Here is a 23,553-nt window from a genome sequence, read left to right as displayed (position 1 = left end):
GAGGGCTTGCCTTGGAACCAACCCTTCAGATAATTATGTGGCAAAAATGTATCCACATACTGAGCGGGTCAATTCAGCACTATGTACACACACATAAGGAAAAAAATGTGGCCTAACGGCCAGAGCTGCCGACTTTGGAACTGGAGAGCCAGGTCCAAGTCCCTGGGGCTGCTCAACATCCTGTGATTCTGGGAAAATCACTTAATAAACCCGAATTCACTTACCCAGTCACACCTGCTGTCAGACATCAAGGAACCCCAAGTCTTGGGTAAGAATACTAAGGTAATACCGTCTGTCAGTTACATCCCATAAGCTAACTCCTTGCCTTGCACAACACACAGACATCAGCAGAAACGTACCACAAATCACCTCACTTTCCACACTTCTTCCAAAAGGCTACAGAACAATCAACCCACTCGCACAGGCCGAGTAATCCCAAAAACAATGGGAACTACACTCCAACCACACTCATGGTAAACATTCCTCCATCGCCAACAATCAATGTACAACCTTTATTTCTGCCTCCCAACACCACCACCACCTTAAAGCAATCCATATGACACATTTGGACTCCCATTTTTCGTAGGACGTTTTCAGCACAACGAGTCAAGCCAATGTGAGAACAGTTGCTTACAAAACCCAAATACCAATAAAAAAAATGTTAATATGAAATATTCCTTTAGACCCCAACAAATACCAGAGGGAAGCACATAAGAAACATATACAACCACACGAAAATGTTATCTATTCAATGTCTATAACACATGTGACTCAACATTTCTGTTGGGCTGTCATAACCATACAGAAACACTTATTTTATAGAATGTTTTTCGTAGAAATTATAAAATCTGAAAGCCATGCAATTGTATGATACAATAATAGGAATTGGGATGTTCACATCTTATTTTTTAAATTTTATAAGAAGGTAGAACAGCGAATTTATGAATCATAATCAGTTCAAGTCTAAATAAAAGTAACCGTGTAATCAGTGTGTATTCCCAAAGAGGACAGGCTAAGATTTGGCATCAGGGAGCTCTGCAGTTTTTTTAATTAATCCTTTTTGTCAAATCTGACCATCCGCCCTCAACTTAGTCAACAAGTGCCCCCCAAGCATTGCCATAGCCAATAGGTATCGCCTTTGGGCCATTATAAGTGTTTAGCCACCCAACAGTTGATGTTGTTGCACCAAGGATATTGTGCTGCATAACTAAATACTTATAAGGTCCCAAAAGCGAGACCAGTTCAAGTCGGCAGCCTGACAGAAACACTGCGTGGCAGATATACAAGCCCCTTGCGCCACTTTTGTCCCTTTTCCCATGTTAAAAGTGACGCAAAAGTGGCGCAATGGGCTTGTAAATCTGCCAGTACATGCTTTGCTTAGGCAGGTCAGCTCATGTTTATTCCATATAAATAAAGATGATTTGCCAGTCTCTCCTGGGAAGCTGGGGGCAAACAGCCGATCCCGTTTGGCTGCTTTTGTCACTGCCCGAACCCACTGCTTATCCGGATGTGAATCCCCAGATACATCAGTTCTCACCGAACGCTGCAAACCTTTAAATTCGAACTCATCGCCTTTTTGGGGGTGGGGGGTAGGGGTGGGCAGACTGATGAAGTAAATCAAGCCGATTAAAATCTAGAGAGGCACGGGCAACGGTGAGCCAAGCAGCAGCACTTGCTTAGAGTGAACTCTCAGTGGTCTCCAGGGGGCCAGAGCTCATCCTGTCACACCCTGCGGATAAGCGAGCTATGGGGAGGCGATGAATGTACATGTCTGGCTTGCTTTATTCACATGGGTGATAATGGAATGATAACGTGGCCGTGAGAAGAGAACATTTATTTTCTTAAATTAGGATGGAGCGACCGAAGAATGCTAGGTCTCAATTTACCCTCTGTATCAAACTGCACTCTGCCTCTCATAATTTTTTTTAATATTATTTTTATTGGCATAGTTTATTTGAAAACTTAACATGGGCACTGTGCAGGTTGCAAGACATATTGCACATCAAGGACAACGTGGTAGCATAGCACAGTAGTATACAATAATATATTGAACTGTATAGAGTGGGTTTATACGAAAGTAAGTTCGTCCAAATTTCCCTGCCAGCGGTTGAGGAGTGTCATTGGGTGCAGGTAATAACAATCAGCTTCAAATAAAAAGGAATTACATATAACAAGACTGTGTGCTACTACAATCAACGAAAAGATGCAGGTCCAGCACTGGCTCAGTGTGGCAGAGGTAGTAGTGGCACTGGCGTGGGTACTGCAGCCAAGAAGAGCGCCGCAAGGGTTTTGTATATAAACTGTATATACTGATAGGGTCTCTGTCTCCGGCGGAAGGATATTTTGTAGGGGGGGGCCGCGTTGGGGGGCAGAAGAGGCATTAAGTGGGAGGGTCCGTGCTTTGCAAACCTTCATGGAGCTTCTCCAGGAGTGCATCCCAGGTATCAGAAATTGGGGGCCTCATTTATGAGAAATGACGCATCGCTGCGTGAAAGCAGCGATACGTCACTTCTCAGTGCGCACTCCTTGCGACATTCCTGATGCGTCATATTTAATGTATGACGCATCATGTCGCAAGGAGTTACAGATACGTCAGTATTTCTGACGTATCTGTAAGCGCAAAAAGTGACGCATTGCTGGAGTGTGTCACAAAAGTGACGCAACTCCAGCAATGCGTCCTTTCACATGGGGCACGCCCCATGTGAAAGGGCCTGCGTCAGTCTTACGTCTGCTGTGAGGCAGGCGCAAGATTTTGACGCAACAGTGTCCTCAAAGTGACGCAGTGAAATCTCATAGATTTCACTGCGTCACTTCTACGACCCTTCCTTGCGTCGATAGGCCCCCCTTGCATACATTATACCTGGCGCAGGTATAATGTGGTGCAGGGGTTTACAAAGTGACGCATCTACCTAGATGCGTCACTTTGTAAATATGGCGCAACAAGGCGCATTTTTTACGCCACTGGTGCGTCACAAAAAGTGACACACCAGCGGCGTAAAAGTGACGCACAGCCTCATAAATGAGGCCCTGGGTATTTGCACAGACCTTTCACTTCCTCCCTATGCAGAACTGCACTCTCCGCCTGTGCCCAGGCCACCATGGATAGTCAGTGGCCATGAGGAAGTGGACAGGGGGTTTGCCACTTCCACTTACGCGTAATCAGCCGCTTCACCAAGATGAAGGCCAGCTCCAATAATCTTGCCACCATCCAATTTTTCTTAGTGCAATTAATGAGACCCGGCCAACATACCTCTGACAGACGACGTCTGTCGTGATTCTCCCCACCCAGCCCCACCCAATTCAATGCTCCGAAGTGATTTAGTGCACGAGGAATGCTCAAAATAAATAAGTAAATACATGTCGATTTGCACAAAAGAAAGGTGTGGTCGCTGGAAAGAATAAATTGTATTTATGAACTTTTTTGTGTTCTACAGCCGGAATGGGAGAGGTTACGGCAATACATCCATAGTTTTTTTAAATTAAAAATTATAAAAATGCTGGAGTGCTCCATAGTAAAAACTATTTTTATCTTCTCACAATTGCCCCCACAAGATTGTGTCATTCATCTCTCCCTGCTTTTTCGCAAGCACAGTTAAAGGTACATAGAGACTGCAATATTATTCGCTCTCCAATGCAGGATTTTTTGGTTTATTTAGATTTTCACTCACAGCCCAAACTTTCCTAATCCTACTAGGTCTTTGTATTTTCACGTTTACTACTAGGGAGAACAAAAAAGGTGGTAGGAACGGTGGATGGAAATAGGCCAATGCCCATCCAAAGAAGCTTCCTAGCCATCGCCGGTTTTTAAGGGGATAATTCAGTTGCATTGCTTTTTGGATCCTTTGGGCCAGTTCATCTACGAACCGACCATACAGATAAGGATAGAAAATTAATCAAAAACAATTCCCGATGCTTAAGAGAGTTGGGTCTTAAGTGTGGTTTAGAGGCGTGCACTAAAATGATTTCCATCATTTTTAGGTCTACCTGGGGCAGTGAAGGCACTGCCTCTTGCAACGATGTATTGTTAAAAAAAAAAAAACAAGCTAAGAAAATAAACACAATATGGCTCAGCTAGTGTTGAACGTGCCATAGCACTTTTTTGTTTTGGTGTTTACTTTCAGCCATGTTGTAGAGCATCTGCTCTGCTGTGGAAATGGCTAAAAAATAAGCTAGACCTTATGGCTTTGCCAATCCTTGTTATGAATAGAGTTTGACTTGGATGTTAATTAAGAATCTCGCTGTGCAGATCTCCCATGTTTCCTATTTGCATAAGCAGTAGATGGTCCACTGCAGGATATTTTCTTTGCATTCTGGAACTTGTAGTCTTGTGTATGTTATTATAAATCAGGGCTGAGATTCCTAGAATTCAAAGAAAAACAAGGACTGGTCGAGCCAATTATGAATGGACAGCAGAAACATGAGAGCGCTTACTATAGGCTGATACAAAGATCTGGGAGTTTTTCCACCTGTGGCTATGGATCTGAAGCTGATCCCTTTTTAAGTTTTGCCTGCACAGAGCTTGCACTGTGCTTGAGAAACCTATTGTTTTTAATATAAACTTATGAGAGAGCGCAATTTGAGTAATGTTCGAAGTTTTACGACTTGGAAGATAAGCTGGAGGTCGGAATTTGGGGCCCAATTCATGGGTGTCTGTTTGCAGGTGTGAGGGGGTTCCAATCAAGAGAGTGATGAATAGAGCTCTGTTCTGGGAGACAGGCACAGTCCTGGAGGAGGCTTCAGGAATTTCCTGGGTGTTACCGGCAGGCCGAGAAGAGCCTGAGAAGCAAGGTCAAGGCTAACAAGAAGCCCAGAGGAGTATCAGTATGGAAAAAGCCAGAACCGACACCACGTGAGAGGTGTACGTGAGGGGCGTCTCTGAGGGGCGTTTCAACTGTAATTGTGATTTTGTATTAGGGACAGCACCCTGAGGTGGAGTTAGAGCAGATGGCCTGAGGAACCTTAGAGAGCGGATGGGTAGGCAGAGAGGGCATAACTGCGATGCACAGATTTACAACGGAGACTAAGGGAAAGTGAGTGCACTTCTTTGGAAGTCACCACGGCTGACACTTTTTTAGGTTAAGATTCTGCTAAGTAGGGATGTCACTTAGTCTAGTGTAGGGACAGTCTAACCTGGATTTTTCTCCCTTATGTAAATGACGCTCAAGTTACAACTTGTGTCTATTCTTGCAAACCTGCTGATCTTTGAATTAGTCTTGGTGATATTTTTCTGTCGCCTAAGATCATTTAGAGAATTCATGTTTGTTTTGATACCAGTATATCTCCTGAACCTTATATTAAGATGTTTGTATCTCCAGTTATCTTTGGCTTTATAATAAAACTTTAAAACTTCTTCGTGGTAAGTGGTTCTTTAGAGTTGTGCAAATTATTGGATTGATTAACCTGGTAGTGGATTGCTTTTTTACTCTATGACAGGCAACAAAGGTTCAGTCGACCTAAATGGGGATTTAGATCTAGAGTAATCAGATAAGAGATCAAAAATCCCGCCGTCTCAGTTGGTAGCAGAATTAGGATGGTTGCCTTCTAGAGGAAGGTGATCTAGACTAGGTTAAGATTACCCCGAGGCCCCTAGAGATCGAGAGATGACCAAAAGAAGAATCGCCTGCCGAAGAAGGTGTTGACGGTGCAAGAGAAAAGCAGCAGAGTCGGTCGAGAGTGAGTATAATAAGGGTCATGCATTGTCAGATTGTGGTGTTTTGTGTTGTATTTGTGTTGTAATGTTATGCGGAGTTGAATGCCTGTAGTGTGATTGAGGCAGGGTTGTGAGCGCGCGCAACCTGGTGAAAATCTTAAGTTCAGGGAAGAGCTTAAGTGGTTTGGGTGTATCGGACATCCAGAGTAATTGTCGACCATTGCGAAGGGGGTCATGAGGTACCATTGATCGCCCGCAGGACCGAGATAGGGGAAACGCAAGAGTGAATGTATGGGTAACGGACGCTGGTCGGAAGTTACCGTGTGTAAGTAACCTATCAGTTAAGACGACTGTCTGGACGTTCGCAGAAAGACATTTCGTCAGTCAAGGTGACAATTACAGTTAGACTGTGGGCGTACAGTCAAGAAAAGTGATCGCTTGGTCGGAAGTAATCATTTTTCAGAGTATGAATGGGACGCATGCATGACCGGGAGACGAGTTGAGAAAGGAGGGGAACTGCTGCGAGAGGGAGACGAGTGACGTCAGAGAGAGCCGCGCTGGGATAGGCCGGTTGGTGTGAAGCCGCGCTGTGATAGGCCGGTTGACGCGAACCGCGCTGTGATAGGCCAGTTAGTGAGAACCGCGCTGGGATTGGTGGATTGTCATCAGGAAGTAAACAAACGCAGGGAATTAAGGAAAATTGTAGATTTAAACATGAAGTGTTTTAAATGCTTGAGAGCGATCTTTAAGAGAGAAAGGAGAGAATCTTTTGACGGGGAAGAGGCCAGAGGGTACACCAGCTCATTATATGGCTACGAATGTTGGGTTGCATACCATATTATGGATTTCTATTGGAGTAAGATTACAGAAGGGAACGAGGAACTGACTTTCCCGAAATACGGAACGTTTAGATTAGAAGTGTTGCACCAGTTAAAAGCAGTTATGACCTCAATGAGACCTCTGCCCAGACCAACACAGTTTGAAGCCCTTAATGCGTGGATTAGGGCGGCGCACGACAGGAACCAGAACAGGCGTCAAGAAAGAGTGAGACGATCGGTAAGAGCAGTGCAAGACGCCAAATGGGATGAGGAAGCTAAAAAATGGAGGGTACAGACTATTGAAGTGGATAAATTGTACCCAGTGATAGAAGTTACAGGAGATAAAAGAACACCAGAAAAGGATGATGAGAGCGAGACAGAGGATAGCCTAATAAATAGGTTGTTGATAGATAGACCGCCTCCGTACAATAGAGAGATGGAGGGAGCCGAGCTCCCAAGGGGAGATAGGATTGGCATAGGGGAGTATAGACCACTCCCTATAACGGATTGGGAACCCACCAAAGGTGAGGAAACACCTCAACCTAGTCCAGTACAGAGAGTAGTCGGAAGATTCGTGGTACAAAAGGTGCCAGAAATGGAGCGTGCTAAGTCCTATCAATTGCCAGATGCTCTTCAAGTACCCGTTACCATAGGTCCTATAGTATCAATTTATGACCCAGAGAAAGCACAAGAGGAGGAACAGGTACGTCTAGACAGAGAGAGAGCAGAAATGGAAAGAAGGAACAATATGACCAATGCCCGAAGGCAGTTGCCAGGACCAAGAGATCGGAGCACCCCATTAAGTTAAGCAGTGGATCCCATAATAGATCAGGGGGCTGAGAGAGGACCGATGGATCTAAGGGGACCACGGCCGAAGTCCTTTAAAGAGCTGAGGGCTGACTTGAGAGAATGGGATGCTAACACAGGAACCCAGAGTAACAGGTCAGGACCAGAAGCGGAGTGGGGAAGTCGAGGCGATGGAACATTGTCTCACTGTGGGGCTAGTGAAAGTGGTCAGGATTGTGATGGCAAAAGTCAGGAGAATAGAGGGGCTACACGTCATTTCCATAGTGGGAACAGACAGGAGCAAGAAGATAGAAGTACAGAGTGTCGAAGGGCGTCTCGTCTCATTCACAGTGAGGGAGACCGAAGGACGCAAGAATACAGGGACAGCTTTAAGTGCACACACCATGCACCTGGCCAGAGGAGACAACATTGGGATCGCGGGAACATGGGGGGCTGCTAAGGGTCCTATCATGTGTTGAGTGATACTAGACAGCAAGGGAATTGCGAAAGCATGGGGAATAATGGAGAGTCTTATCATGCGTCTAGAGAAACCAAGCAGAATGGGCAGAATAGGACTGTGGGAAATAGAGCATTGTTTCACCACACACCAAGAGGGGATGGAACTGCGTGGGACCTAGAAAGATGGGAACATGGGAGGACTCCCCATAACTCGCCTGAGCCCAGGCGTAGGGCTCGGAGCTGGGATGGGAGAGATGTCAATGGACCCTCTAGGGATAACACACTGAAAGCTGAGATAAAGGCAAGAAGGCTCGATGTAACCAGTTTAAAATCTGATCTGGATGAGATAATAGATGGTACGTTGCCTTTGGAAAGGATTGACATGTACGAGCAAGATGAGGTGCTGTTCATAGCAAAGGATATTACTCGGAAGGCGAGAGCAGTACACGAGAAATTATCTTAATTGGCAGACAATTACATGGTAGACCTGTCAAGAACAAAGGCCTTACAGGGTAACCATAGGTTGCATTATTCAGATCAGGACCTCGATGAGAGGAGGACAATTGGATTAAAAACACACATAAGAGAAATGATCACAGGAATAAGGACATGGAGAGATCTGGATAAATGGGAAGAGAGGTGGTCCAAGAAAGGGACTGTCAGGCGGAGCACAATTGTGATGTCCCCGGAGGGAGGGCTACAGAGGATGGAAGCATACCCTTTGCGAGAAATAGCGAATGGGAGCTATGTGCATGTGCCTTGGAGTAGGGGGGATTTAGCGGCATTTACCAATTCCTTTCCTAAGTTGAGGGAAAATCCCGTGGAGTGGTACAAACAGGTAGAGAGGTTTGTAAAAATCTCTAAAGTACTGTGGATTGATTTGAACACCTTATTTGATATTGCGGTCCCAGGAGACTTGTGGACAGCATGTAAGGTTAGTGTTGAATGGCCCACATCAGAACCAGAGAGAGATGCCCATACGAATGGACCATCAGAACGAGTAATGGAAAAATATGAAAGGGTAATAACATGGCTGAACGAGAAGGTGCCACCGCAGGACATAGATTGGGTGAAAATAGATCGAACTAGGCAGGAACCCAAGGAGACAGTCCATGAATATTATGAGAGATTGCTGAAAACGTTCAAACAATACAGTGGGCTAGACGTAATGGATCCCAAAGACATAGGACAGTTTGTGTCGAAATTCGTTTTGGGATTGAGACCTGATATTTGTTTGATGATTCAGCAACATTTAATTTGCTGGCAAAACAAACCATTAGATGAGATTTTGAGATACGCAAGGTATTGCAGTGATGAGATAGACTCAAAAGCAAAAAAACTTGAGGAGAAGCTGATGTTAGTTCAGATGCAGTCGGCTGGAAAGGGTGGTCAGCAGCAACAGGGAACAGGGACCATGGGAAGGAGACCAAATAATCAGAATAGGGACAACGAGGAAAATCCGAGACCTAGAGTAGACCTGGCTACCTTGAAAAAGACGACAAAGTGTCACCAGTGTCACCAGGTGGGACATTGGAAACGCAAGTGTCCCTATAATCCCGAAAATGGAGAACTGGAAATAGAAGAGGAAGAAGTGCAGACCATTCCAGTAAAGGGGATGACAGTACAGAAGGGTAAGGTGGTCAAAGGGGGGCTTTGGCTCCTCGAGCTCAGTTCCCTCAATCACCTAAGATTGCGACAGGGGGAAAGACCTATAGACAGATGCCTCTTTTGGTAGGAGGAGAAGAGTGTTACTATGTTGATCCTTTAACTGGACAGCGGGTGAGTAGAGAGGAGGACTGTACCCTCGGGGCAGTTCTAGAGGTGGACCAAAGGGGACCGTTTGTTGAGGCTGAGGTGGCAGGGTGCCCTACGACCTTCTTGGTGGATACTGGGGCCACTCGATCAACTCTGAGATCAGCAGTGGTTCCGGAACTACCAATGTCGGGGGAAACAATTCAAGTGGTAGGAGTCGCAAATAGGAGAATGACTAGCCCTTTGACGGAACCAGTGCTAGTGAGAATAGGGAAATACAGTGATGAACATCAGTTCGTAGTATGTGATTCTAGCCCTGTGTGTCTGTTAAAAAGGGATTTATTGTGCAAACTAAATTGCACAATATACTGCACGCCTCAGGGAGTAGAGGTACAGACTAACGACGATGATGCCACCTTTAAGGTTGCAAATTCAAAGGTGTGCATAGAACTGTATCCTACCTTGACGGTGGAAGAGCTCCCTTGGGACTTAAGGGATACTGTGTCATCTGAAGTGTGGGATTTCACTGGGGAAGAGATAGGACTGATTAAAGGAGTGGAACCAGTGAAAATCATGATAAAACCAAATGTCGAATATCCAAGAACGCCTCAATACAAATTGACCCCAGAGACGATTGCAGGGATAAAACCCGTAATCGACTCCATGATTAAACAGGGAATACTGAAAGAAATCGTGGGTAGTCCTTGTAACTCCCCGATCATGGGTTTGCAGAAACCTAGTGGGAAATTCAGAATAGTTCAGGACCTCCGAAAGATTAATAACATAGTCGTTTCATGTTGTCCAGTGGTACCGATTCCATCAGTGATATTGTTTCAGATACCATTCCAAGCTGAGTGGTTCACAGTGATTGACCTTTGCCAGGCCTTCTTTTCAATTCCATTAGATGAGGAGAGCCAGTTTCTTTTCGCTTTTAAGCTGGAAAATCGCGTATTAACATGGTGTCGTATCCCACAGGGGTATACAGAAAGCCCATCGATTTTTAACCAGCTGCTGAAGAAAAATCTTGAAAGTCTAGTACTACCACAGAACTCGGTTCTAGTTCAGTACATAGACGACCTACTTGTTGCGTCAGAAACAGAGGAAGCTTGTAAGATAGACACCATCACCTTGCTGAATCATTTAGCTGAGAATGGACACAAGGTGTCTCCGAGCAAATTACAGTACTGTCTGACAGAAGTACAGTACTTGGGTCACCGTATTTAAAAGGGAAAACCGAAGGTGTCACCAGACAGGATAGAGGCGATCATGAAAATGAATTCGCCCACGACACAAAGAGAGGTCAGGATGTTCCTAGGAATGGTTGGTTATTGCCGACAGTGGATAGCTAACTTTTCCCTGAAAGCAAAACCCTTACAAAAACTGACGCACAAGGAGGTGAGTGATCCGGTACCATGGGACAAGGAGTGTTTGATGGCATTTCTACAGCTGAGAGAGGACTTGTGTCGTGCTCCTGCTTTGGGAATGCCGGATTACGAAAAACCATTCTTACTTTACTGTTGCGAAAGAGAAGGTTGTGCTTTGTCAGTTCTGGCACAAATCCATGGAAATGCCCGTAGATCAGTTGCGTACTTCTCGGCTACTTTTGACCCAGTAGCCGCAGCGTTGCCCGGATGTCTCAAATCCGTTGCTGCAACGGGTGTCAGCATTGAAAGGTGTGAGAGTATAGTGATGGGACACCAATTAGTGGTGTATGTACCTCATTCTGTGGAATTGTTAATGACCAGGACCAAGACACAGCACTTGACCAATAATAGGCTCACGCGCTACGAGCAAGTTATTCTTGCTGCGGAGAACGTGACCCTTAAGAGGTGCTCTGTTTTGAATCCTGCTACTTTGATGCCACTCCCTAATGATATAGAAGATGAAGAATGTGAAGATCACGATTGCCTTGATGTGACTGAACTATGCACCAAGCCAAGACCAGATATTGTGGATGAGCCGTTGACTGACCCTGATGAAATATTTTTTGTTGATGGCTCATGTGTAAGAGACAATATTGGTCAGTTGAGAGCAGCTTATGCTGTTTGCACCATTACTGGAGTTGTGGAAGCCGCCTGCCTGGAAGGAGTACACTCCGCTCAGGTAGCTGAAATTATTGCATTGACACGTGCCTGTTTAGCAGGTAGCAAAATTCGAGTCACCATTTACACCGATAGCCAATATGGTTTCGTGGTAGTTCCTGACTATGGGCAATTGTGGTCTCAGAGAGGTTACATGAACTCCTCAGGTTCACCTATTCGAAATGGGGAATTTATACGACTGTTGTTGGAAGCATTACAAGGTCCGGCAGCAATTGCCGTTGTCAAATGTGTAGCACATCCGAAAAATACAGATTTTGTATCCCAGGGAAACAGATACGCAGATGAGGTCGCGCGCTACTGTGCAGAGCAAGGATACTCTTTCACGGAAGTGGAAGTGGGTGGGACACAGGAAAAGACAGAGTTAACTATGATGCTAGAAACTGTAGACACTTGGGATGATTTAAAAGGCATACAAGAGAACGCATCAGACTTTGAGAAAAAGACATGGGAAACTGCAGGTTGTGTAAAAAGTGAAATGGATTTGTGGGTTTCAGCAGATGGAAGGGCAGTGTTACCAAATGAATTAGTGAGTCCAATGGCAAGACAGATACATGGCCCAGTACATCTGGGAAGAGATGCTATGCTGAGGGTATTTAGGCAGACTTGGTATAACCCCAAGTTTAGAAGCTGTGTGTCAGCGATGTGTAACATGTCAGCAATTGAATGTAGGGAAAAGGACACCAGTTACATTGAGTCACATTGGGAGGTCTGGTGGTCCTTTCAACCGGATGCAACTAGACTTTATTGAAATGCCAAAATGCAACCGCCTCAGGTATGTCCTGGTGGTTGTCTGTATATTTTCCAGATGGGTCGAGGCATATCCTACACGCAGGTGACACACTCACAGTAGCAAAGTTGTTGCTTAGAGAGTTAATACCACGCTTGGGGGTGCCGGCCTCTTTGGAATCAGATAGGGGAACACATTTCAACAGCGAAGTTGTGAAGATGCTCTGCTCTGCATTGAATATTGATCAGAAGTTGCACTGTAACGCTACACTGTTTCCATCCTTGCTGGATATCAAGATTTCATCCGGGGCAGTGCAACTATTGTTCACAGAGCCGTCAGTGCAGCGACTGTCTTTCCTGCAGATTTGCTACCCGCAGGCTCCGTTACTTTTGTATCTCACTCTGGTATGCCTGTCTGCCCTGAATTTGCCACTCTCTTGGGACAGTGAGACTGAATGTGCTTGGCGGAATACATTTTGCCCTTTGATAACTCGATTCTGCCGAGGGCGGCCATCTTGCTCCTTTGTTTTATCTGCGGTGGGCTCTGGCCGGGATCCATGGCTGGGCGGACATTTGCGATCGGGCCAGGGCTAGGAGTCTCTATATTCTGCACTGTGTTGGACTGTCTGGTGCAGTCTCGGACTTTGGCGCTTCCTCTGCACGTGCTACAGTAATATCCCTTCCCATCTCGATTTGTGATTCAAGCCTATTGTGATTATTCATGTACGGGGTGGAATAGTGTAATGTTGGTTGGGGAGTTTTGGGGACATTGGATTTGGCCCCCCTCCGGTAATCATGAATCTATCCTTGCTACTGTGTATGGGGAGGGAGATGTTCTTCGGCTGGCGGAGTTCGGGAGATTTGGTATTTGGTGGGCTCCTCCCCACTTTCCCTTCCCTTTTTCTTTCTCTATGAGAGTTTTAGATTAGATTAGTCTTTTCTTACTCTCTAATTCCTTATGTGGGTTCTCTTGGGGCGACAGGCACGTTAGTAGGGGGGGGTGGGCCGTAGCCTCTTCCACGTGCAGGGTGGGGGGTTTGGGTTTTTACTCTCTCTTTTTGTTTCTATGGCCTTCTTCTTATCTTCATTCTTATTTTCTCTCTCTTCCTATATATCCCGGGTCAGACGGGAGGTTGGGTTTGGTTCCTCACGGGACGTTCTTTGTGGTTTGCGTCTAAGTCTGTATCACATGGTTTATTGATTCCATTATTAAGATTTTGATTTACTGCATCTTCATTGAATGCTTACAGAACTTGCTTTTCCTTCCTTTTCTATTATCGCTTGAGGGCGCATATCCTGTCATGATTTTTCCCATGTAACGAGTGTCCTTCTTATGTGTCATTGGATCCTTTCTTGTTGCTATATACTGAACCCTTCCATATCCTATCATACTGTAGACATCTAGATTGTAACTCCTGATGTGATATATTGATTGGGCGGGCGCCAATTGGGGCGACGTCTATTCCTGTGCTTGTGTGTCCTTATGGTTAAAGATTCACGCCAATCCTTTGTTAGCGATGTATAACTTGTAGATCTCCTTCATGTGGCTCGCCCACTCAGCTACCCTGTCTGACTTTAGGATGATTCGTCAAAAACATAAAATGAAACCCTCTTTATCCTTTTCCTGTGACTCCTTGCAATCCATCGTAGTGTTCTTACCTTTTATTTGTTGCAGCGAAAGGTTCCCTGGAATGGTTGTATGTTGTCATAGCGGCCGGCCCGCAGTGGTTGTAGGCTGACGCTGTGTACTGTGTTCACAAAAATAAAGGTTTTCAAAAAAAAAAAAAAAATAGAAGTTGCACTGTAGCTATCGACCAGAAGCTTCGGGAATTGTGGAGCAGATCAATGGGACGATAAAGTCCCGAATTGCCAAAGTGTGTTCATCGACATCCTTAAGCTGGCCCGATGCACTGCCATTGATACTCATGAGTATACGTAGCACACCAGACAGGAGAACAGGTCTCTCTTCACATGAAGTTTTAATGGGGAGGGCAATGAGACTGCCATCAGTTCCAACTGCAGCTTTGTTGAATATCACAGATGATCTGATCCTGGATTATTGCAAGGGACTTTCTGATGTCATTCATTCTGTGTCTCTTCAGGTGCGGGCTGCTGAAATTCCATCGTCCAAAGACCTGTGCCACGACCTGTGCCCTGGTGATTGGGTCGTGGTGAAGAAGCACGTCAGGAAGAATTGCTTGGACGTGCGTTGGCGAGGACCCTACCAGATAATCTTGACAACGAATACTGCTGTCAAATGCGGGGGCTGCCAAACTGGATACAGGCCTCCCATACGCGAAGAGTTCCAGCACCCCTGGAAGAAACAGCTCCTCTCGCGGATGAAAATCCAGTTGTGGACGAAGAATCATTAGAGGGGACCAGCCAAGCTGTGGGGGTGTCGGAGGAAGCTTGGAGCGTGTCAGATCGAGTGGTAAAAGGACAGGACGACAGTAAAACTGACGTTGCCACAGAAGGAGAAAGTTGCTGTGAGTACGGATCAGACACTGATCAAGCCGCAAGTGATCAAGAGTCGAGTGTGAGGACAAGAAATAGGAGAACAAGGCGTGGAGAAGCTAGTTGGCCTGAAAGGAAGAAGAGGCCGAGCTTGAAGTCAACTCCAGGAAGAACCCTTGCTCCTATATCCGAAGACTCAGACCTGGACGAAGGTGCACAGAATCAAGAAACAGAGGGTCCAAGAAGATCAAGGAGGGTGCGTGTACCCAGCAGAAGATACGCCACTCCTGAGTGGACCTACCTGGCAGCAGATGTCTTGTGCACGGAGATCCGGGAGGGTGAGGGAAGTGACAGTGACCAGCACTGATCCAATCATAACGTTGGAAGTGGCGTTGTTGGTACCTGGAGTAGAAGCTGAAGGGTTGCTGACACTCACCATTCCCAATCCTCCTTATCTGAGCAGAATAAGAGAACTGGTTTTGAACAGAGTAGAATTTCCGACTTTTGGCACAACGGTATCAGTACTCGAGGAGACCATTCTTCGCTTAGAACTGTTAGAATACGTGATTAGAGCTGCTGGAACGCGGGTGATTGTTGACACCTAAAGACTTTTGTAAATAAACAAGATTGAGAAGATAACCTAGCGCCAAGTGGAAGAAGAAGAAATTTAGGGACTTTTCCATATAGTTGACGGAGAAGGGCTAGGGTTGTCTGTTGCTAAAGTTCAAAGGACTGATTTTTTCAAAAACTAAATAAGCAAAGGAGACGTTTGAAGGTACAAAGAGAAAAGACTTTGTGTTTGGAGAAGAAAACAAAAACTACACTGTCTTGAGATCATGGAGGCCGGCAACCCGAACCGCAAAGCAAAATGCATAATAGGCACACTTTTAGAGGGAGTAATTTTTCTTATAGTTTTAGTAGTTACTGTATCATACATAGTGGGACATGAAAATGAAGTGAAAGCTACAGAAGCAAAGGTTGTGGTAACATCGAAACCTACTACTGCTGGTAATAAGGGGGACGATGCAGTGAAGGATAAAGCTTTACTAGCAGCAGAAGCTCGTAGGTTGCACGTAGATGAGTCACAGGGAAACTTTAAGTCAAATGCCTATGCCAAGTTACTGTACGAATACATTGATGCCATGGAGGCAAAGGACTGCTATGTCTGCATGCAATTGCCAGCCTCTGTAGACGAAGGTATTAGGTATCATCATCTTCCATTAACTTATGGAATTACATGTAGTTTATTGCTTAGTATATTTTATGGACGTGATAGCTTTGAGTACTATTTTTCAAATGTTGATGCTGTGTTACCAGAAGTCCCGGCTTACAAGCACATGAATAAATGGGACTATTATAAGAGTGAGGATCGATAGGGAAAATTTTCATTCCTTGGAAAACTTTAGATACTTCACATGCCCGAAGAAATAATCTGACCTGCAAGGTATCAGAAGTTGAGAAAAAGGTTATAGGGCAGGTGGATGACCGATACAGGAGGCAGAAGATTCTAAAGGCTTCAGGCCAGTGGAAAACAGATTGGACCGAGGAAGAAAAGTCACACAAGAGGAAGAGTAGCAATGGTCCAATAGCTTTAGATCGAGAACAAAGAGGGAAATTGTGTATATACAGGGGGAAAACTTACTATGAAAATGTGTTCGTGGGAGAAGTAAGTTGTGAACATGCCTTCCAATTAGAATACTACACAAAAGATTTCTTAAAGGGAATGCAGGTGATCCCGAATGTATATTTTGTCTGTGGAAGAAATGCCTATGTGAAACTGCCGGACAATTGGTACGGATCATGTTATTTGGCAATTGTCTTCCCCAAAATATATCCCGCTAAGGATCTAGAAATCATAGAGGGAAAACCTTTAAGCCAGAGGGAGAAGGGATGTAGGCGATGCTGAGGTAGTTGGAGACGTATTTGGTGCTATGTTCCCTCTTCTAGGATTAATACTGAATGATGTTAAGATCAGGAGATTGGCAACAGTTGTAGATAGATTATCCGCCAGTACTGCTAGATAGTTAATGCTGGTGGAGGGAGAGATGCAATCGATAAGGGCAATGGTTCTTCAGAACCGACTTGCTCTAGACGTTCTGTTAGCCAAAGAGGGCGGAGTCTGTAAGGCTTTGAAGGTCCAGGAATGTTGCACTTACATTCCAGACAATTCAAAACCTCTTGAGAAGTACATACAAAACATTACGGAAATACATCAAGAAATTGAGGATCTGACAAAGGTGACAGTGTGGGAAAAAGTGGGTCACGGAATGGGTAAAGTTGGAGGTTGGTTCGCCAACCTAGGGAAAAGCTTCATTTGGTACATACTGAAACCTATCATCATAATAGTGATTTATGTCATCACACTGTGGGGATTAGTGAGGCTGTACCAATGGTATAGGTCAAATAGGTTGCAAAGATCCATGAGAGAGCAGGAGCAGAGATTAGCTGCGATGCAGGATAACCAATACAGGAGTCTGAGGCCTCTAGAAATGATAAAGCGAGGGAGCATTGCAACGAGTTCTGTTTGATTCAATTCATTCCTTCAGTGATGGTGTTGTGATGGTGATGACCTCTAAAGGTCATCAAAGGGGGGAACTGAGATAGCGCAATTTGAGTAAAATGTAGAAGTGCACAATATTTACATGTAAGCTGCACAAATTTAGTTAAAGCACATTAGAGTGTCGAAAATATAGAATGCACATACTCACGAGTGTTTAATTAATATAGAATGCATATTTTAGAGTGTGAAGCTAATGTAGTAACGTTTAGAAATGTTAGAATGCTATTAGATTCCATGTTATGTGGCTGTTGCAGAAGAAAATGTAATGCTGCCAAACGTAGAAATGTGCAGGCCTCATGAAAATGTATGAAGAACAAAAACGTGCCTTTACAGTTTCACATAAGATGGATTATTATTATTCAGAATATTATTGATCATACGTTAAAGTTATGTTTTATAGAAGTGTTTCATATAATCAGAGTGTAATAGGTTAGAATATTGTTTTAGGCTAAGAAATAAAGGTTCACAGAGTGCAGGCCTGTTTCAAGTAATTTAGTAGGCCTGGAAAGATAAAGTCGTTTCTTTTATCTGCATGTGCTAGTTAAAATCGAGTCTTGTTAAGCATAAATTGCAGACCATGTTCGAAGTTTTACGACTTGAAAGATAAGCTGGAGGTCGGAATTTGGGGCCCAATTCATGGGTGTCTGTTTGCAGGTGTGAGGGGGTTCCAATCAAGAGAGTGATGAATAGAGCTCTGTTCTGGGAGACAGGCACAGGCCTGGAGGAGGCTTCAGGAATTTCCTGGGGGGACCGGCGGGCCGAGAAGAGCCTGAGAAGCAAGGTCAACGCTAACAAGAAGCCCAGAGGAGTATCAGTATGGAAAAATCCAGAACCGACACCACGTGAGAGGTGTACGTGAGGGGCGTCTCTGAGGGGCGTTTTAACTGTAATTGTGATTTTGTATTAGGGACAGCACCCTGGGGTGGAGTTAGAGCAGATGGCCTGAGGAACCTTAGAGAGCGGATAAGTAGGCAGAGAGGGCACAACTGCGATGCACAGATTTACAACGGAGACTAAGGGAAAGTGAGTGCACTTCTTTGGAAGTCACCACGGCTGACACCTTTTTAGGTTAAGATTCTGCTAAGTAGGGATGTCACTTAGTCTAGTGTAGGGACAGTCTAACCTGGATTTTTCTCCCTTATGTAAATGACGCTCAAGTTACAACTTGTGTCTATTCTTGCAAACCTGCTGATCTTTGAATTAGTCTTGGTGATATTTTTCTGTCGCCTAAGATCGTTTAGAGAATTCATGTTTGTTTTGATACCAGTATATCTCCTGAACCTTATTTTGAGATGTTTGTATCTCCAGTTATCTTTGGCTTTATAATAAAACTTTAAAACTTCTTCGTGGTAAGTGGTTCTTCAGAGTTGTGCAAATTATTGGATTGATTAACCTGGTAGTGGATTGCTTTTTTACTCTATGACAGGCAACAAAGGTTCAGTCGACCTAAGTGGGGATTTAGATCTAGAGTAATCAGATAAGAGATCAAAAATCCCGCCGTCTCACTTAAAAGGAACTTACAACCCGCCTCCTCTCTTTTCCGTCTTCTCATTGGTTCCTGCGCGTGCCACTTACCTTTCCTCCATTTCTATTGGCTGCAGCATATTTTCCTTGGTTACCAACGCTTGTTCCCCGTCTGCTTCTCGTATCAGTTTCCTGCCGCTGAAATACTGCTTCGGTGGAACTATATTTTCATAAAGTTTTGCCTTTTTACTTTTACGGCATATTCATGTAACAACTTATCACCCGGAAAGATTGTGTGATTTGAATAGAATCACAGGATGTTGCACTGCACCTCTGAGACTCGAACTGGGAACCCCGTTCTCGAGTCAGCAGCTCTGGCCACCGCTTCACATCCTATCCACTCCTGTGTTATCTGTCAGAGAACTCTGACCTTCTCCCGGACCATGATTGATAAAAACAGCTTTTTATCCATTACATAGGCGAAACCGATGCATTACCAATGCTTTTTTAACGAGACTTTGATTATTTATATCATAAAAATGTTTTAAGGAGAACTCACCGAGAATGGGCCAACATCAGAATGTTTCAAGGCTAGCTCTATCCTGCAAGAAATGCATTGTGTTAAGTCCACATCAGGGATATCATGAGCAAATTTAAGTACGAAGATGTTAGTAATTTGCAATGGTCCCGAGGTTTAACAAAATTCCCCAAAGCAGAAAAGGATTGGGAACAGTGGCAGTTCGCATAGGGCATGCTGCGGGGTGATGGGGCGGGGGTAGTAAACTCAGACATACAAAGGAACTAGGGTGACCAACTGTCCGTAAATTTCACTGACTGTCCGTAATTTGAAGCACACGTCCGTTGTCCGTGAGGATCTCTTTTACGGACACCTTCTGTCCGTAATTTTGACCATTGCTGGGAGCGGCACTGCTCCCCTGTGAGAAGCCTTGGTCCCCTGAGGGGGCCGCCTCTCACTCCTCTGAACCCATCGCAGCCCCACCCCGGCCATTGTCATTCTGTATGCCGGGTAATTGCCACATACAGAATGACAGTGGGTCAGTCTGGGCTGCAAATCATGTGGTGGCCTCCTACTGCCTCAGTGTACAGCAGGGCATCCTGCCAGATGGATAAAAGGTACAGCGCCCATGCTGAAACGTGAGAATACAGTTTAGATAAAGATGCCTGTGAAACAAGTGCAAAAGAACGTGTTATAGTTCTTTCACTGCCTGATCATTTTAGAACTGACACATTTTCAATATTATATTCAACAAAGCCATGATTGCTGCATTTTTTATTTTAAGCAACTAACAACCATTGACAAAGCCAATAGTCCCGGCTTGTTGTTGGTGTAATGATACTTGCTGTATTATAAAACTGGATGCAATGACAGAAACAACATAATACCAGTCGAAATGAACATTATACTAAGTACAGATTTTTAGCCTAGGTGTTTTAAGTCACGCCCCAAATTACATCGAACACCCCCTTTGAAGAGACCCCCTCAGTTTTTTTACCCTACTTAAGTCCCTGGAAACAATACCATGTCACAGTCACCTCATGCCATGGCACTGTGTATCATGCATGACTCATGACTTCTAAGTTTTCAGATTGCCTATGTGCAGGGGCATAGTAAACCCTCCCCCACCCCTTTTCCACCCCTTGTTTTAGGAACTAAAGGGAGGTGAAGTTCTTGATGGGCCTCTTCTGTCTGCAACTCTGCAGACAAAGGCTCAGCTCATACTGTGAAAAGGTGGGAGAGTAAATAAGTGAAGGAATGTGTGAATGGCTGGATGGATTAGTGAAAGGATGAATGAATGGGTGAATGGATAGATATTGAAAGAAAGGATGGATGAGTGAGTGAGTGGAAGGATGGGATGGAAAGGTGAGAGAAATGGTAGGTAGATGGATGTATGGGTGGAAGGGTAGATAGATGGTAAAAGGGTGGATGGGTGAGTGAAAGGGTGGATGGATGAGTGAAATAATGGACTGATGAATTGATAAGTGAAAGGGTGAATGGATGGATGAGTGAAAGGGTGGATGTAAGGATTGATGAGTGAGTGAAAGGGGGGAGATGGACAAAAGGATGGATAGATAAGTGAAGAAGTGAAAAAGCGCATTGGTTGAGAGAGCGGATGGATGTTTGCGTGAAAGGATGGATGAGTAATAGGGTCAATGGATGGATTCATGAATGGATGAGTAAATGGGTGGGTGGAAGGATGGATGGATAAGTGAAAGGGGGATATAGAGAGAAAGGGAGGATGAATGACTGAAAGGGCGAATGGGTGGAAGGATATGTGACTGGGTGGATGGATGAGTAAGTGAAAGGATGGCTGGATGGGTGAAAGGGTAAATTTCTGGATGAATGAGTGAATAGATGGATGGGTGTAAGAGTGGATGGATGAGTGTAGGGCTGGATGGAGTGAAAGGGTGGATGGATGAATAATGGATGGATGAGTGAAAGGGTCGATGGAGGGATGGATGAGTGAAATGATGGATGGAAGGATACATGGTGGCTAGGTTTGCAAATGGTTGAATATGTTTGGATATAGATGGGCACACAGATGGGAGGGCAGGATGAATGGGGAAAGACTGAATGATAGATAAAAGAATGGTTACACCTTGTAGCACCCATTATCTTAAGTAACATTTCCTATATATTGACTTTCACGTTTATTTGGGTTATAGTCTCTATATGATGTGTGTGTGATATAACGCACTCCGACACCCTGGCCTACATACTTCGGAGTAGTAGCACTATAAGAGAAATTAAATACACATGAGAGATGGTCTATGTAAAGATGAGGGGCACCATTGGAGGGTGGTAGCAAGGCTGGATTGGCGGGACCGGGCATCGGGTGTTTCCCTGGTAGGCTGGAAGGGGGAGCGGTTTTGTTACTGGGGGCTGCACTGCAAAGTTCATTGTATATCCAGTAGTTTTCAATCAACACTAAAAGCGCTCCCACTTGAACTCAGTTGTGGTTCACCATTGTCTGGAGACTAATAACTGCTGGAGCGAGATGCGAGTTTTGAATTGTCTAAGGTAGCAAGCTGCGGGCATACTGAAATACTGTGCAGTGCACGATTGTCTCAACCCAATATAAACTTATTTTTACTTGTACTTAAGTGGTTTTCTATTTACTTATTTTGAAACTATTGTGTGACCTCCTCTGACATGTCTGTAAAACGTACCTTTTGTTCCGAATTTTTGTCCTGAATTTTGACCTCCGGTCCTGAATTTTTGTCCTGAATTTTGACTATTTGTCCTTAATTTTTACACTCACCGTCCTGAATTTGCACCCATGCCTGTTGGTCACCCTAAACGGAACAGCCGAAAGTAATTATTACGTTCCTATGTTCCGTTGTATGTCAGAGGTTACTACCCCCCCACCCCACCCTGCCCCTCCCCCGCCTCACCACTCCACAGCACGCACTATGTGAGCCACCACTGATTGGGAATCCTTCTCAAAGTCACATTTTGTAATCAAACATACTTTCAAAAAGGATAATAAATGACTCTCAAATGGAGTGCCGATCCTTACTCAAAATGATTCACAGAACTAGATTTATTTATGATATACCTCCTACCATGCTCAAACCTGCAAAGCTTAGTAAGTGCAGCCCAGAGAGACAGCACCGTTAAATGCACACCTCATGCCTATCAGATATAGATATTCAGATTGGAGGGGGCTAGACATGGATGATAAATGTATGTGGCAGAGGAGCAGGGCACCACAAGTGCTGGTACAGTTAGGCAGTCCAATAAATCTGCAGCACAAGTAGGAATCAACTTTGTTTTTCGTGTAAAATGGGTTGATTTTCTTTTAGAAATGTTCTCACATTTTTATATGGTTAACATGTGTTTCCACTGGTGAAGTCTTAGGCCTCTCACTCTTTTCAGCAAAACTTTGTTGACATTAATGAAGGAGGAGGCATACTAAAAAAAATATTTATTTATAACTTTACGAGATAAATCCATGTCAGCATGGACACAGAGCTCCATTCATGGACTGTACTTTAACAACCTAAGGTGTCACACCACTAAGTAATTTCAGTTGATCCAATTGACCGAACACACCCGAAATTAAGGATTTGAAAAAGAAAAGCCCCAGACTGGAGCACTGTGGCCTTGGTGACGTGGAGATATATGGGAACTGTAATGTAGCGACGCAGGTATAAATATAAAGCAATGTATTTGTACACAAGGTTGTGACGCCAATCTCTGCCATCTCTCTCTCGCCCCCAGTCTCTCCCTCTCTCCGTCTCTCTCTCTATCTCTACCTTTCCAAAATGCCTCACACCAACATTTTCTTCCATCTTCCTCTCATCATTCTAAACCGACTCACCAGTCACAAGAACATTCTATGTGACTAGGGAGGGGGGGTCATAATATAACAGGAAGATACCACTAGCATATATAACATTGCAACTGAAACATTGTTTATTGATGGGGAGAGTTGTAAATAGACAATGTATTGGGGGGCAGTGGGAGGAACAAGATGCCTGGTACGGGCTATTCGTTGAGGGAAGGTCAACATTTCCTTCATGGGGATTATTTTGGGGTGAGACAAGGGGCATGATTCATGTTTCGGTGCATAGTTTATGAGGTGGAAGAGAAGCATGCCACATACCCATGTACTTATTCATGCTCCTGATAGAAGTTCACATGATGCTATACTGAAAGAAGTATTATCCAGGTTCCAAAATAGTGGAGTAGTTTTGCGCAGAGACAAATGTGTGTTTGCTACAAGTGAAGTTGACTATTTGGGGCATTTAGTTACCCAA

At 44.5% G+C, this 23,553-nt stretch overlaps 1 protein-coding gene across 2 annotated transcripts in view; it reads right to left on the bottom strand.

The window, feature by feature from the left end:
* The window catches only part of LOC147705789 (bactericidal permeability-increasing protein-like), a 408,685-nt gene that overhangs the window by 59,388 nt on the left and 325,744 nt on the right, over positions 1–23,553 (bottom strand). For both annotated transcript variants that reach the window (XM_086932245.1, XM_086932244.1), the window contains one exon: positions 19,331–19,373. In XM_086932245.1, the coding sequence (XP_086788371.1) occupies positions 19,331–19,373 (43 nt within the window). The remainder of the gene's footprint in view (positions 1–19,330; positions 19,374–23,553) is intronic.

Source organism: Lissotriton vulgaris, chromosome 7 (assembly GCF_964263255.1).
Source record: "Lissotriton vulgaris chromosome 7, aLisVul1.2, whole genome shotgun sequence".
Classification (NCBI taxonomy): Eukaryota; Metazoa; Chordata; class Amphibia; order Caudata; family Salamandridae; genus Lissotriton; species Lissotriton vulgaris.
This window is presented reverse-complemented; position numbering and strand designations above follow the sequence as displayed.